This window comes from Orbicella faveolata, unplaced genomic scaffold (genome assembly GCF_042242905.1).
Source record: "Orbicella faveolata isolate gen_17 unplaced genomic scaffold, um_ofav_v1 contig_15, whole genome shotgun sequence".
Classification (NCBI taxonomy): Eukaryota; Metazoa; Cnidaria; class Anthozoa; order Scleractinia; family Merulinidae; genus Orbicella; species Orbicella faveolata.
This window is the reverse complement of record NW_028301542.1, coordinates 6,075,220-6,089,401: the sequence shown is the minus strand read 5'-3', so window position 1 is coordinate 6,089,401 and position 14,182 is coordinate 6,075,220. Positions and strand designations below refer to the sequence as shown.

Below are 14,182 nucleotides of genomic sequence, written 5' to 3'. Positions count from 1 at the left end.
TACTTTTTCATCATTATCGATGAGACCATCATCAAAAGCCCCTCATAAATTATGTTTAGGGCAACTGTGCCAGCTTCAACGGTCATAAATACGGTAGCTCACCCGATAGCTCAAACCTTCAAGGGAAATTGAAAAATTAAAAGGATCGAGTTATCGGGAGTTCAAGCTATCGGGAGTTGAGGACAAACGACCGAAAATAAGGGGAAAAAATGGCGTTCACTGTATAGTTGTTATACAGTGTACATCAAATTTGATTATAGAGAAGCTGAGTGAGAATGGTACAATATTTAAAAATTACCGCATAAATGAAAACGTCTAAACGTAATGGGAAATAAAAGAAAGCAAAGCAAAGCTGCAGGAGAAGTGTACTGCGAACTTTGCAGCGAAAGAGAGCAACGTCGGGCTGCTGCTACAGGGTTCATGTGATTTACTTTTTATAGAAATAGTTTCAAAGTTTTGTACTACAATACTGATTGCTTTGAGTTGTGACGTATTGACGAACATAGTTCGGATTATCGAGGATAAAAGTACACAGAACATGACCTGAGGCTTCGACTTAGCAGGAGGTTCGAGTTATCGATGGTTCGAGTTGCTGGGGTAAAATTACAGTAAACGGATAACGGAAATCAAAAGGAAATTGATTTTGGTTCAAGTTAGCGAGGGTTTGAGTTATCGGGAGTCGAATCTATATACATAGTAAACTCAGGAGCCCATAATGGGCACCTGGTAAACTTCACAACTCACAAATGTACAGAGTAGAAATAAATCTAACATAGCCAAAGCGGAAGTTGTTGAAAGCTGCAACTGTGCTATTTTGTTTTGAAAGTGCCTTCAGGATTTGGCCGCGTGGTAACTAAAGGGTTGGTCGGAAAAATTAGAAATACGGTATTATAATGATGCGTGATTTTAGGAAGGGCGTTAAGCAGTTCGGCGGAAACTTCGGCGGAAATATTTTTCCGGCACTGAAGCGCCTCCTAAGGCACTCCTCTTTTTGTAGTTTAAACGGAACGCGAAAAATTTAAAAGACTTTCAGAACGCTTTTTCATTTTATATCCCTACAGGACAACCGAGAGGTGTTATTTAGCGCGATCTCTTTCATTTGGCCGACTGAAATTAGAGAAATGAACGGAAACTTCAACTAGAATCTTCACTTCGCGTCCAGGAGACGTGACAATCACGCATAAGGCTTGACACCATCTTTTGACGATGTCACGCGATACGGCGCAAACCTTCGATTTTTCCAACCTTTCGATAACCATAGCCAAAAGTCGTTTACTTTCGCTCAGTCAGACATTGTGATTAATCCCCCGATTTCTCAAACTACCCAGTGATTTTAAAACCAACTTTGGTTTGTCTATGAGGTTTAAGAACTAGGGTTTCTACGGTACATGTGATGTGAAACCCAGTATCTCGAAATCTGGAGAACGTCACAAAAGAAACAAAATGACACCCATTGTACTGTTTATTTACTGTTTATTAAGCCTTAAACTTTTTTATCGTATCTGATAATAAAGTTCCTCCCGTTAAAGCTATTCTTACGTCGATTCCTCTCCGATGCCAGCTTTGCGATCCCCGGCTTACTGCTCAACCTGTGAAGAAAAATATTGACATATTAGTAGTTTGGCTACCTGTAAATACTGCTTTTTCTTTAGGATTTCACATTTTATTGTTTAGTCTTTGGTATCTCAAAAGGAAGTACTTCGATTTGTTAAGTATATTTATTGTGTGGCAAAATAATCAGAAACTGACAGTATCAATGTTATCACTCTTTTTCAGTTGGCGCCATAATTTTTTTATTAAACAATTGCCCAATCATTGCTAAACAAGTTGAGGTCATTTTCGAGATACAAAAGGTTACCATAGGCCGGCACTTATCTCCGGTTTCTATGCAGAGTGAAGCAACCAGGAGATTCGAATTACTGATATTCGAACTGCTTTTAATTTCCCCCGGGAGTTTGAGTTATACATTTTACCGCTCCACAAGGTCACGGACAGCACATCTTAAAAATCATTTTGCTGTTTAGGAAAAAATTCTTTTCAGGCCTCCTTCTTGAGGTGAAAGTGAACAAAAAAGACCTAGCCTGCGTAACAAGCATCCCCGTACGAAGATCTTTTCCGCATTGCTCCAATTTACGCGCGGTCAGGATGCGGAAAAGCTCTTTATACAGAAACGTCTACGCAGGCTAAACTAAGACCGAAAATATCGTGACCAAGCTCCTTTAAATTAAGGTCTTGAAATTTCCTGAAATAAACGAAGGTACCTCAGATGAACGGGGCGGCCCGTACAGCTTATGATTGTCAGGGCTTAACGAGGATATATGGTTATTTATTCTGCACAGATATTCCACCTACCTTTCAAAAGGTTGCTTTCACGCGATACAACAAAAACAAGAACCACATATTGATATGCAAGGGCATCTACGTTTTTCTCTTTCCCGCAGACCTTCAATATCCTGTGACGACGGCATTGATTGCTGAAAGAAATATATATTAAATAAAAATATAGAGTCAAAAATTTAACTGATTCATTGCCTATGCGCATGAATAACTTGTTGCGAAGACATTAAACAAAGATGAGGATTTGGCGTAGATGTGTGAACATTTAAATGCGTGGACGGGAATAAAATTGTGATTATAGTCGAACCGCACCGCACTCAAGCGGCCAGCTTTTAAATTCCCTATTCTCCATTTCCCGTTTCCCACTCCCTATTCCCCTTGCAGTAACAAGAGGAAAGGTTCCCTAATTTTAAAGAACCTGGCTCGCCGCAGGCCAAACAGTTGATAAGCAAAAAACAGCCTGAATTGAAAACCATTAGGGCAAACCTGGAAAAAAAATTATTACTTTATTTTTTTTTTTAATTCTATTTATTTATTAACGCACAACAAGACACTGCTGACACTGCTTACAATGCAAACTGCTACAAGCTAAAGGACAATTTGATTTCTATCATTACTTACAATATTTTCATTTAACCTACTTATTTACAAAATCAGTACTTTATGAAGCATCAAAAAAGTGTTCGATCTGAAAAGGAGGAGACACCTTGTAGAGCGTATGGCATTATCTTACAGAAAATTAAAGTGCTTAATGGGGGGGGGGGGGGGGGGGGAGGGGGGTTAAGGTGGCTGGCAACAGTTTCCAACACTTCCAAGACTTAGACTTTGTTGAGTCGTTATAACCACTCTTCATCAGCTGACGCTAAATTCATGGTATTGAAAAATCGACTGGAAAAATCGAAGAGAACCGAAACTTGTTTGAAATCATGCAAGGTGTCGCTGCGATCCACTCCAGGATGAGCGGGAACTTCAAACAATTCTGTTCGCTTGTTTGGGTCTACCTCCATGTTCTCGTTGTATTCTATGGAGTTCCATCCCCGCCAAAAATCAAAGTTGATCACAACATTCAACTTGACAGTCTAACAATTAACTTGGCGAACATCAACATCATATTTCACTCCTCAACTTTGTACTTTGTATCACAATCATTGAAACTTTAAACATCAACTTTCAAAGTGACAGTTCAACGTTCAACTTTATCCATCAACATTCATGTTAACATGTCAACAATGATCTTGACACTTGGGCTGTCAGCAAAAGATGAAGTTTGAATCTCCAAGTCGAATGTTGAGTCACCAAAGGTGCACCAATCCCGCCAAAATTCAACTTGAGAATTCGACTTTCAAGTTGATAATTCAACATGAATTGTTACGTGTCAATATCCGTGTTTAGCAATGAACATTGCTATTGCTGATGACGCAAATATGTTCACCATGACGTAATGCTCTCTCTCTTCCTCCCTCGAGAAAGTACCCTGGTTGCGGTTGGTCACGTGTCTAAGTATGCCAATCAAAGCCGCACAGAGGGTGGGTCCTCAACTTAAATTTAGTCAACACTGTCTAGGGAGGTAAATGTTTGCGCTGCTATACAGACGTTATTTATTTTGAAAGTGAAGCAAGTTGTTTGTCAGAGATCCTCCCTGACCAATGCTTCGTCGCTATGATCTGAACTTCTATGAGTATGAGATGCTAACTGAGAGGGAACTTTGCTTATTTTTCAGTGCTTTTTTAAAAACCGTCAACAACCTGCTTCGGATCAGTTTAATCAGTTTTTCACAGCAAAAGAATTAAGTAACCGTCAAATTATCGACGGGATGCATTCAGCTAAATGAGAAGCTAGTTTCTTGGCCGAAAATTGGACTTACCGCTAAAACAGTTTTAAAACGAAAGCCACTGGATTTTACAAACGCGCGACCGATGTCGCTGTTGTCAAGTTCTTCATAAAATTTCTCACAACAAGAGAACCGAATGACCGTCAAACTGTCGATTGGATAAATTCAATCAAATTCAAAGCTAGTCTCTTGGCCATACACTGGAAATATCAAACTCTACACGAAGGCATCAACGTCTCCGTTGTGATTTTTTCGATCGAAAAATATAAGCTGCTTAATCAAGTTATTGGTGTTCAGCACTCAGTCGTTAATGCTGTTGATGTCAAGTTCTTCGTAATTTGTTTTCGCCGCAAGAGAATGGAATGACCGCCAAACTGTCGATGAGAGTAATTCAATGAAATTCAAAACTACCTTTGTGGGCGAACAAACAACGTATTTAACTCTAAGCGAATGAGTAAATACCTACGTTGTGATTTTGCCGAATGAAAAATGAAATTAAATTCACCGGGCGGTTCATTTATTGTTGTGGTCGTCATTTCCAAGTTCTTTGTCAATTATTTTCACCACCCAAAATTCCAAAGACCGTCCAACTATCGATGGGAAAATTCAGCCAAATGCAGGGCTAACCTTTAAGCCGAACTTTGATGCATTGAACTCCAATATCGAATGTGTCAATGCCTTCGCTGTGAGTTCGACCGAGGTTACAAATTCCACTCCATACTGGGCTCAGGAGGTGAGCTCAGTGGACACAAATTTTAACTGTCCTGCCCCTCCCTCCAATCATTTTTCTGGAATCTGGAAAAATCTAGCAGACACGTGACCAGCCACAACCAGGGTACTTTCTCTGACGTCCATTCTAGAAGTACTAGAAATTGTAATTTAAATTTATTATGCCCCTCTCACAGAAACGCCTCTGAGGGAGGACGCACTTTCGCCGTCAGAACTATTAAAGATTGGGACAGTTTACCCCGGTCTTTAAAAACAGAGAAGTCCGTTAAATCGTTTAAGGCTAAATTATGTAATACTATTCTTAACTCTCAGAAAACTAATGGAATTTTTTAACTCTTATTATTCGTAGTATGTTTGAAATTGTAAGTCCAGTTTATTATTTGTAACCATTTTTAATAGTAACTTAATTAAGTATTTTATTGTAAATAATATCGTATTTTAGCATTTTATTGTAAATAATATATTTTTAACATTCTAATCATTTTAAGCTGAGGGCCCCAAGTTTATCAGTAACTTAAGTTACTGTCACGGGTCACCCTCATTAAATAAAGTCTTTCACTTCACTTCACTTCAGGAAGAGAGAGAACATTACGTCATGGTGAACATATTTGCGTCATCAGCAATAGCAATGTTCATTGCTAAACACGGATATTGACACGTAACAATTCATGTTGAATTATCAACTTGAAAGTCGAATTCTCAAGTTGAATTTTGGCGGGACTGGTGCGCCTTTGGTGACTCAACATTCGACTTGGAGATTCAAACTTCATCTTTTGCTGACAGCCCAAGTGTCAAGATCATTGTTGACATGTTAACATGAATGTTGATGGATAAAGTTGAACGTTGAACTGTCACTTTGAAAGTTGATGTTTAAAGTTTCAATGATTGTGATACAAAGTACAAAGTTGAGGAGTGAAATATGATGTTGATGTTCGCCAAGTTAATTGTTAGACTGTCAAGTTGAATGTTGTGATCAACTCTGATTTTTGGCGGGGATGGAACTCCATAGTATTCTTCCCCGGCCTCCCCAACGTGAGCAGTGAGATCCACAACCTTGTTGGATAAAATGGCGCTTATATGACACTATATTCTTGGGCAAGAGTAATAGAAAAAGCAAGAATAAACAAAAGAGATCAATACGTAAGCTTACCTTTTGAGGGGAAATGTGGGACTCCTTTCTTTCGTCGTGGCTTTTGTAAACAGGGTTACCAGAAGTAGAACTTAACAACACGAATATGACGAATAAAAAGTACTCCATTTTCTTGGGACTGCCTGGGACGGTGAATGACAATATATTCTGTTCGCTTGTTTGGGTCTACCTCGATCTTCTCGTCGTATTCTTCCCCGGCTTCGCTGATGTGAGCAGTGAAATCCACGACCTTGTTGGGAAAAATGACACTTACGACGTAAATATATTATTGATCAAGAGTAATTGGGGGAAGTCTGAAGAATAAGGACATCGATATACACCTCTTTAGGAAAAAAATAGGACTCCTTTGTTTCCTCGTGGTTTTTATAAACAGGGCTACCAGAAGTCCAACTTAGCAAGACAAATACGACGACGAAAGAGCACGCCATTTGGGACTTGGACAGTGAAAGGCTTCTGCAAAACAACTGTGGAGAAAATTGAGGACAAAAACAAAACTATGGTCGATTGCCGCACAGGTGACCCAAGATCTCTCTGCGAGGAGTAACGGTAACTCACGGTAACCTGTGAGATGCAGGATATGTTGGTTACACTCGTAGCCACCTCCACGAACGTGTTGATGGGCACAAACAAAAATCGTCGTCAATATGTAAACATTATTTGAGCGAACATAAGTTGAACGTACCTCCTTGTCTTTCAGAACAATTTCACGTGCGTACTAAATGTTCTAACAAATTTGATTGCCTAATCAAGGGGATGCTTTTTATAAGAAAACTTAAACCATCCCTAAACGTGCAAACGGACTCGATTCGCGCAAAGGTATTCACTTGAAGAACTTATGATCCTTTGTCATTATGCTAATTTATAGAGACTGTATAGAAATCAAACCTTCGCATTATTTATTCACTTTGCCTTGAGAATGGTGTCACACTGACGCCGAAACGTCGGCTTTTAACGTTAATATTCGCCTGCTTATGTTTTAAGAAATCATTATTGATCAAGGCGATAAATATATTCAGCTATTAAATAGAAATAGAGCCTAGTCAGTCTTCGATTGGGGAAGCAGATAGGGAAAAAATTAAATCTGAGATCTAAATTCACGGGTCACTGAAACAAATAACTTGGTAAGTGTTAAAATATTGAGAGAAGGTAGGCCTTTAAAGAAAAGTGTTCCCTCCGATGGTCGAAAGTTTTCTCTTACTTCTAATTTCCATATGAGAATGACATTGCCAAAGGCTTCCAAATATACAAGCAATTGGTTAAAAGGACCCTACTGTGCAAAATGGAACTATTTCGGGGACGAAGATGGAAGTGGATTGCAGTTTATCATTTTGTGAAAAACCAGAACACACTGAAATGCCAAAGGAACTAACCACAGTCTACTTTTCTAGTAGATTCTAATCAATTAAGCGACTGAAATATTAGAATCACTGATCAAAACGCTTCAATGAGAAGAACACTTACCTGCTGTAACAGGCACTCGATAGTCTTGTTCACTCAACAAACGTGAGGCAACAAGTCACGGATTGTTCAACAACAAAGACTTCCTATCATAAAGATTGGTTTTAACTGGCGCACTAGCAACATACGCAGACTCAACAGAGTGTAGCTAAGAAACGCCTTTTGTTTGGAAATTAGCATAACTAAAGGTGCTAACTATCAAAATCTTACTGCTTCTTCGTATGTCAGCTTATGCTAATGCTTATGCGCTAGTGAAAACACATGGCACATAAGAAGAGCACATAACACCCGACTCTATTTACACCAGCCCTCCTTAGCGCCGCCTCTCTGCGTGGAAAATGAAGGTTCTGCTCACATGCTTGCTGCATGAAAGGTCACAACAGAAGATATACATTTACGTTACGTTAGCAGTTGTCCCACAATTGCGGCGAAACTCCAGAACGTGTAATCTGAAGCTCTCATACTGTTTATGAGGCTAATTGACAAGTGATGTTTTAGATGCTTATCGAAAGTTTGTATATTACTGGGGCGAGGAGCACGCGAACACTCTGCCTGTGGTCTGATCTCTAGCTAGACCACAGGCTACCCAGGTGTTGTGTATACGATTTACGTGACATTTGCCTTACGATATCAGTCGCTTATAGGACAATGAATGGGAATGCTACGAAAATTACTCTTACTCTTACTCTTGCTACATGTACAAAAGATTTTTAAATAAGATGGCTTCCTTAGTATTATTATTACACGAGTTATATTTTCTGGTGTCTCGCCTCCATTAAAGAGAAATGGCTATAACCCACACTCGAAGCTCCATAAATTCTACAAAAATGGCCTAATCTCCCAAAAATTACCTCACGGTCAACAACTCTCATTTCTAATTGCTTCCTCTAGGCTTCCAAAGTTTATCTTAACCAGGCGAGAAACGCTACATGGTTTACTAGCGCTAAGTTTACATTTCTGCTTCGTCTCGAAGCTCACCTCTTCCAGAAGTTCAGTTAGTTGGGGCGCAAGCGTAAAAAATGACGTACCAGGCCTCTCTTTCCTTTATGTCGCTCCGCCGTTCTCTCTACTGCGTCCTAACTAACTGGATGCCTGGCAGAGGCTATCCCGAAGCGCAACCTGTTATCTCGAGCACTGGATTAGAAATTCTAACTTAATGACCATCGCCATCGTGACAAAGGTGGAGGGACCGGAACGACTCTCATCATGCAAAGAGCACCAAGCGACGGTCATCTGCAATTTTCCTGCAGAAAAACAGATCGTAACTGGGCGCAGCTATGGAAATTTCCCTGCCATCCACAGTTAAGGCTCGCCTAACGGCTGTTGTATCACTTTTTTCTTTCTACCACATTTTGACGTCATCGGGAATCCAGTTACTGCACAGACGCAGGGCAACATGGGGTCTATTTGCTAAACATTAGTCAGCGAGGCCGAAGGCCGAATCAACTGCCGCCTCATAGAATGTATGCAATGATGTGCAATGTATACAATGAGAACACGATGCTGCATAGTGTTGCCATTTTATCTTATGAATAAATCACAACTGATGCAGTTTGCTTTCTAATTGAAGTTTATTTATACACAGCTTGAAATCTTAGCAAACTATCAAAAGCAGTGCATGCACAAGATCAGGAAAATGTTGCGGCACTGACAAATTATTTCCACCGTCTATTTTTTAGCAAATATCCTAACAGCAACGCAACAAAGCTTGAATTATTATTTTTACTTTATCTGCTGTTCCATTGGCCTTAATCAATTTTCTTGTGCCAGCGATAGCGATGTTCCTCCCGTTAAAGCTATTCTTTTGTCAATTCCTCTCCGATGTCAGCTTTTTAATCCCCGGCTGACTGCTCAATCTGTGAAGGAAAACATTTTGAAATATTAGTATTTTGGCTACTCATAAATACTTCTTTTTTAAGGGCTTCACATTTATTGTTTAGTCTTAGGTATCGCAATAGGTAGTCCTTTTACATGAGCCTTATTACTGACATCCCTGGGCTAATTGCGTTATTGAGTTGATATCTGTGAATATACTTTTGGGGGTAGAATAGCCATCAATTGAAACTGAAACTGTCAATGCTGCCACTATTTTTTAGTTAGCGCCATTTTTTTTGATGCCACAATAATGATATCAAACAATTGCCAAATCATTCGTTAACGAGTTTTGGTCATGTTCGAGATATGCAAAAGATTACCATAAGCCGGCGCTTATCTAGGTTTCTATGCAGCATGAAGCGACAAGCGAAGGAGTATTGGAATTCCTGATGTTCGTACCGTTTTTAATTTCCCCAGGAGGGTTTGAGTTAGACATTTAATCGTATCTATAAGAAAATTCTCGATCGTGATTGGTTCTCCGCGCGCCTATTTGTCACGTAATCGGATCGATTGAGCTCGATTGGTTGGGAAATCGAACTCACACATAGTTCAGTATTTGATTTGGTGCGATTGCCGAATTCAATCGAACTCAATCGAACTCAGTCCACAGATTGAGTTCGATTGTGCTTGAAAATGAGGATTACAAACTTCTATGGGACTTCAGTGTGCGAACAGACCATGAAATAGGGGCTAGGAGACCGGATTTGGTGATCATTGACAAGAGAGACAAGAGCTGTCAGATTATAGATGTGGCAATTCCAGAGGATAATGGGGTGAGAGAGAAGGAAGATGAAAAAGTTGAAAAGTATCAAGATCTAGCAAGAGAAGTTCGAAAAATGTGGGGTGTGAGGACAAAGGTTATTCCAGTGGTAGTGGGAGCATTGGGATCAATACCACTAAGATTGAAGGACAATCTGAGAGCCATTGAGGTGGGCATTCCCGTTGGACTGATCCAGAGATGTGCACTGTTGGGGTCGGCAAGAATTCTTAGAAAGGTGCTGGAGATGTAAAAAGAAGAGAAGAAGCAAACAACGGGTGTTTCTTGGCTTCCCTAGGCAACTTGTTGTTGCCCGGAGCCAATGACGAAACCAGCTTCAATATCATCAATAGCTGTGCGACTCTTTAGTAATAATAATAAAAATAATAACAATAATAATAATAATAATAAAACTAATAATAATCATAATCAACTTTATTTATTAGGGTAGCACACAACAGTAATCCCTGAAAAGCCAGTGGCTCTCATATAAATATTTACAGAATAAAAAGATGACGTGTTAAAAATTAAAAATAACGAAAAATTCTCAAATATGCGACGGTAATATAAAAAAAAACTAAGACATGAGACACACTAAAATGTTCAAAAGAAAAGCATTGGAACCCAGATTTAGATTTTCGGGGCCTGGTGAGAATAGATGATTGATTATTCTCTACGCATAATTGACTGACCTTTTCGTACGATCTACAGCACCGCCAACTATGCACACCGCAAAGGCAGTACTGACGTTTTTCTCTTTTCTGCGGTAAATCTTCAACATCCTGTAACGACGAAATTGATGCCTAAAAGAAATAAATATTGAATAAACATGTACAATCAATTAGTTTTCAGAAGAAGAATGTGGTGATGGGAATGTCTAAAGCCGAGTACAACATCCAATGGTATGGGCCTAATTTTAACTGCGAATGACTCAAAAAAGTGCTCGATCACCCCAAATCTTGTATTATAGAATTTTGATTAGCAGTATAAGACGTAACTTTTGGCAATTTTTGAAACTCGTCTGTACATATATACATGTTGCATTGTTTTGAAAATAATATGGGAGATAGTAGAGAAATGAAACTTACTGGCTTAAAATCATGTAAGGCGTCACTGCGATCTACTCCAGGGTGAGCGGCAACTTCAAACAATTCTGTTCGCTTGTTTGGGTCTACCTCCATGTTCTCGTTGTATTCTTCCCCGGCCTCCCCAACGTGAGCAGTGAGATCCACAACCTTGTTGGATAAAATGGCGCTTATATGACACTATATTCTTGGGCAAGAGTAATAGAAAAAGCAAGAATAAACAAAAGAGATCAATACGTAAGCTTACCTTTTGAGGGGAAATGTGGGACTCCTTTCTTTCGTCGTGGCTTTTGTAAACAGGGTTAGCAGAAGTAGAACTTAACAACACGAATATGACGAATAAAAAGTACTCCATTTTCTTGGGACTGCCTGGGACGGTGAATGGCTCCTGCAAAATAGAATTGACTAGTGTTCTGGCTAAATGGTCGAAAGCGTATATAATAATTATGGTATAGTGATCTCTCGGCCGCACCTTTCAATTGGAACACTGTCCCTTTAATGAAGGCAGAAACTGCGAGTTTTCCTCAACTGCTCGACAAGGCAGGGCTTCCAAATGATTCAGCCTTGAAATAAAAGTGCTTACAAACATGACAAAAGAGATATTTGAAAACGAAAACCCACTGAAGAAACCAGCCACGGTCTACAGTTCTCGAATCAAAGATTTATAGGTTAATTCTAGAATAATATAATTAACCGACGGAATAACTGAATGGGAACGGCTTCGATGAAAAGAACTCAGTTACCTTCTCGATCTAACAGGTTCTCAATAGACTTGTTCACTCGATCAACAAACGGGACGTTTGCGTAAAAGTGCAGCGTTGTGGGACCATTTATAGCGAACCACGCCGACAAACGGCGTAACAATATCCCTTCTGTCTCAACAAGACGATTGTTCAACAATAAAATCGGAAAGCATTAGTTTTCTTTGGAGAAAAAAAGAAGCTCTCTTGGGGTGCTTTCACGTACGCCGTAAAAACGGTACGTCACACCTAAAGCCGCAAGACCATCCCTTTAAGGAAAAAGATGTTCTGCTCACACACGCGCCTGTTAAATAACTGCTGTATGAGCACGAAAGGTCGCCATTTTTTTTTCTTTTTTGGCGCGGTGATGAGGTCAAGAATATACTGAAGACAGCCATTCAAAAAATTAAGTCACGAATCTGAGATCGAGATGCTTGATACGTAAACAACCTTTTCAAGATTTATTTAGATCTGTTTGGTTTTCATAGCTGCGTTAATTCGTAGAAATATTTACCCAAATTTATAGAGCTTTGTATGGAGACACCATTTTTGTTAGTTTGCCTAGGAAAATTTCGAAGCCTGTGGAATGTCTCTCATATTCCCTGTCTCTACAGGGTAAGGTTCATCTCTTTTATTTGGCCGACTGATTTTGAAGAATTGAACGGAAACTCCATGTAGAATTTCACTGTAAATGCCATAGCGGACACATTTGCACGTACGCACCAGTCCTGCATTCCTTCACCCTGCGAGACAGAGATTCTCAGTTCTCTTGATAGTCCAGGAGAGACGAGAGGGAAGCTCTGCTCGCAACCGCTCGATCGTTTGATCAGCCGCCACCCACAAGCTGGGACGAATAAATTAAAAATACTGGGCTTCGACATTTGAAAAGACTCCCCGCGTTAGCTTCAGTTGCAAGCTAGTTTCAGTCGAATACGAACATGGCCTATTGACCGATGAATAACTGGCAATCTTTGATCTTTTGCTGTTTGTGCAGTTCCAGAAACTATTGCCGTACATTAATTCAGCTTAACAAGCTATTCATTGCCAGAGGAGTATATATATGAGGGTTGATAGGCAGGGCTTTTTTTAATTATTCCAAAAGAGTTTGTTTATCTGCAGCTAGCTTGCATGCAGTTTGCGAAGCACGCGCTGGACAACTTCGTCTTGGATAAAGCCAGTTTTGGTTTATTTTGTATCTATCTATGTTTTGTTGTCACTCAATACTTCGTAGACCTTTACGAGATTTCCGATCGTAGTTTTTACATATATTTAGAACAGGACCTCTCTGTATATCACCGGTAGGTGAGTGAGTTTCCTGTGATAAATAATGTTATTATTATTGCAGTTTCTGTAAACTACAATGGAAAATTCAGAATTCGAACGACTAGGAAATCGAGTCGTTGCAAGCAGAGGTTCCGTCTCGTCTCTCACCGAGCAGAGAGGGAAGGTAATGTCTGTTTGGCAGGGTACCCAAAGGTTGAAATAAAAAACAATATAAGTTACCAAATACTCAACTTTCTTCCGTGTTTTTCATTTATGAAACTGTTCCCTGAAAAACGTTCGAAATAGCACCGTCAGCCTTGAGAGAGAGGTTTTCCCCACGAAAGAGAAAGTTTCGCTCAGTGGCGGTTTTCCAGGACATGTAATCTGAAGCTCTCGCTCTGTTTACAAGGCTTATTCAAACAGGTGATATCTTAGAAGCTCATGGAAAGCTTGTATGTTACTGGTGAGGGTACACTCGGTGCCGGTGGGGGTACTCCCAGAAAAATGTAGTGGGAGTGTGCGAAACCCTTACCCGTTACCCTATTTCAGACCAAAATCTGCGATTTTCCCTACCCTATGTCAGGCCGCAACAAAAATTCTAATCGCTATTTTAGACCTGACCCTTAAATTGACACCACGTTATCATAAGGAAAAAAAAACTTACACAATTCGAGGCTAGAGAGCACAAAAATTTAGCCTTTTCTTCCCTCGTGCAACTGAAGTTTTCTTCGAATGGAGATGGGCAAGACAAATATGTATTCGTTTCTCAGGGAACGAAATCAGCTACAAAAGTTTACCTGACTTGGTTGAGTTGAATTGAGAACGTTAACCTGACTGGCTAATGTGGCGTCTTTTATTGCTGATAGTTGTAAGCCAAGATCGTCTTAAACTAACCATGCTAACCAAAGCTTCTATAAAAACGCATGGTCTTCCGTGCACCTTACCTAAAAATAAGAC

General features: G+C 39.8%; 1 protein-coding gene and 2 long non-coding RNA genes across 7 annotated transcripts in view; all 3 read right to left on the bottom strand.

The window, feature by feature from the left end:
- LOC149113262 (uncharacterized) overlaps positions 1-2,371 on the bottom strand; it is a 216,184-nt gene extending 213,813 nt beyond the window's left edge. The window contains exons 1-2 of one of the 2 annotated variants that reach the window (XR_016206744.1): positions 2,353-2,371; positions 1,460-1,589 (exon numbers count right to left, since the gene is read on the bottom strand). This is a non-coding gene — a long non-coding RNA (uncharacterized LOC149113262). Of the gene's footprint in view, positions 1-1,453; positions 1,590-2,352 lie in introns of those variants that run through there. The other variant, XR_016206745.1, reaches the window with a different exon arrangement.
- A 1,078-nt stretch (positions 2,372-3,449) lies between these two features.
- Positions 3,450-7,661, bottom strand: LOC110060115 (uncharacterized). Of its 3 annotated transcripts, XR_016206739.1 has the most exons (4): positions 6,730-7,476; positions 6,368-6,511; positions 6,048-6,276; positions 3,450-5,950 (listed from the first exon to the last, which is right to left on the bottom strand). It is a non-coding gene; the product is annotated as an uncharacterized LOC110060115 (long non-coding RNA). The 3 variants fall into 3 exon arrangements; XR_016206737.1 differs by lacking the exons at positions 6,368-6,511; positions 6,730-7,476 and adding an exon at positions 7,509-7,661; XR_016206738.1 differs by lacking the exon at positions 6,368-6,511.
- Positions 7,662-9,057: 1,396 nt separating this feature from the next.
- LOC149113261 (uncharacterized) lies at positions 9,058-12,245 on the bottom strand. 2 transcript variants are annotated; one of them, XM_089288174.1, is made up of 6 exons: positions 11,966-12,245; positions 11,695-11,785; positions 11,470-11,610; positions 11,226-11,372; positions 10,830-10,940; positions 9,058-9,361 (listed from the first exon to the last, which is right to left on the bottom strand). In XM_089288174.1, exons 3-6 carry the CDS (start codon positions 11,575-11,577, stop codon positions 9,338-9,340), a joined length of 390 nt encoding a protein of 129 aa, XP_089144300.1. In that variant the 5' UTR covers positions 11,578-11,610; positions 11,695-11,785; positions 11,966-12,245; the 3' UTR covers positions 9,058-9,337. The 2 variants fall into 2 exon arrangements, with proteins under 2 accessions (XP_089144300.1, XP_089144299.1); XM_089288173.1 differs by lacking the exon at positions 11,695-11,785 and having other exon boundaries at positions 11,966-12,242.
- Positions 12,246-14,182: the final 1,937 nt, after the last annotated feature.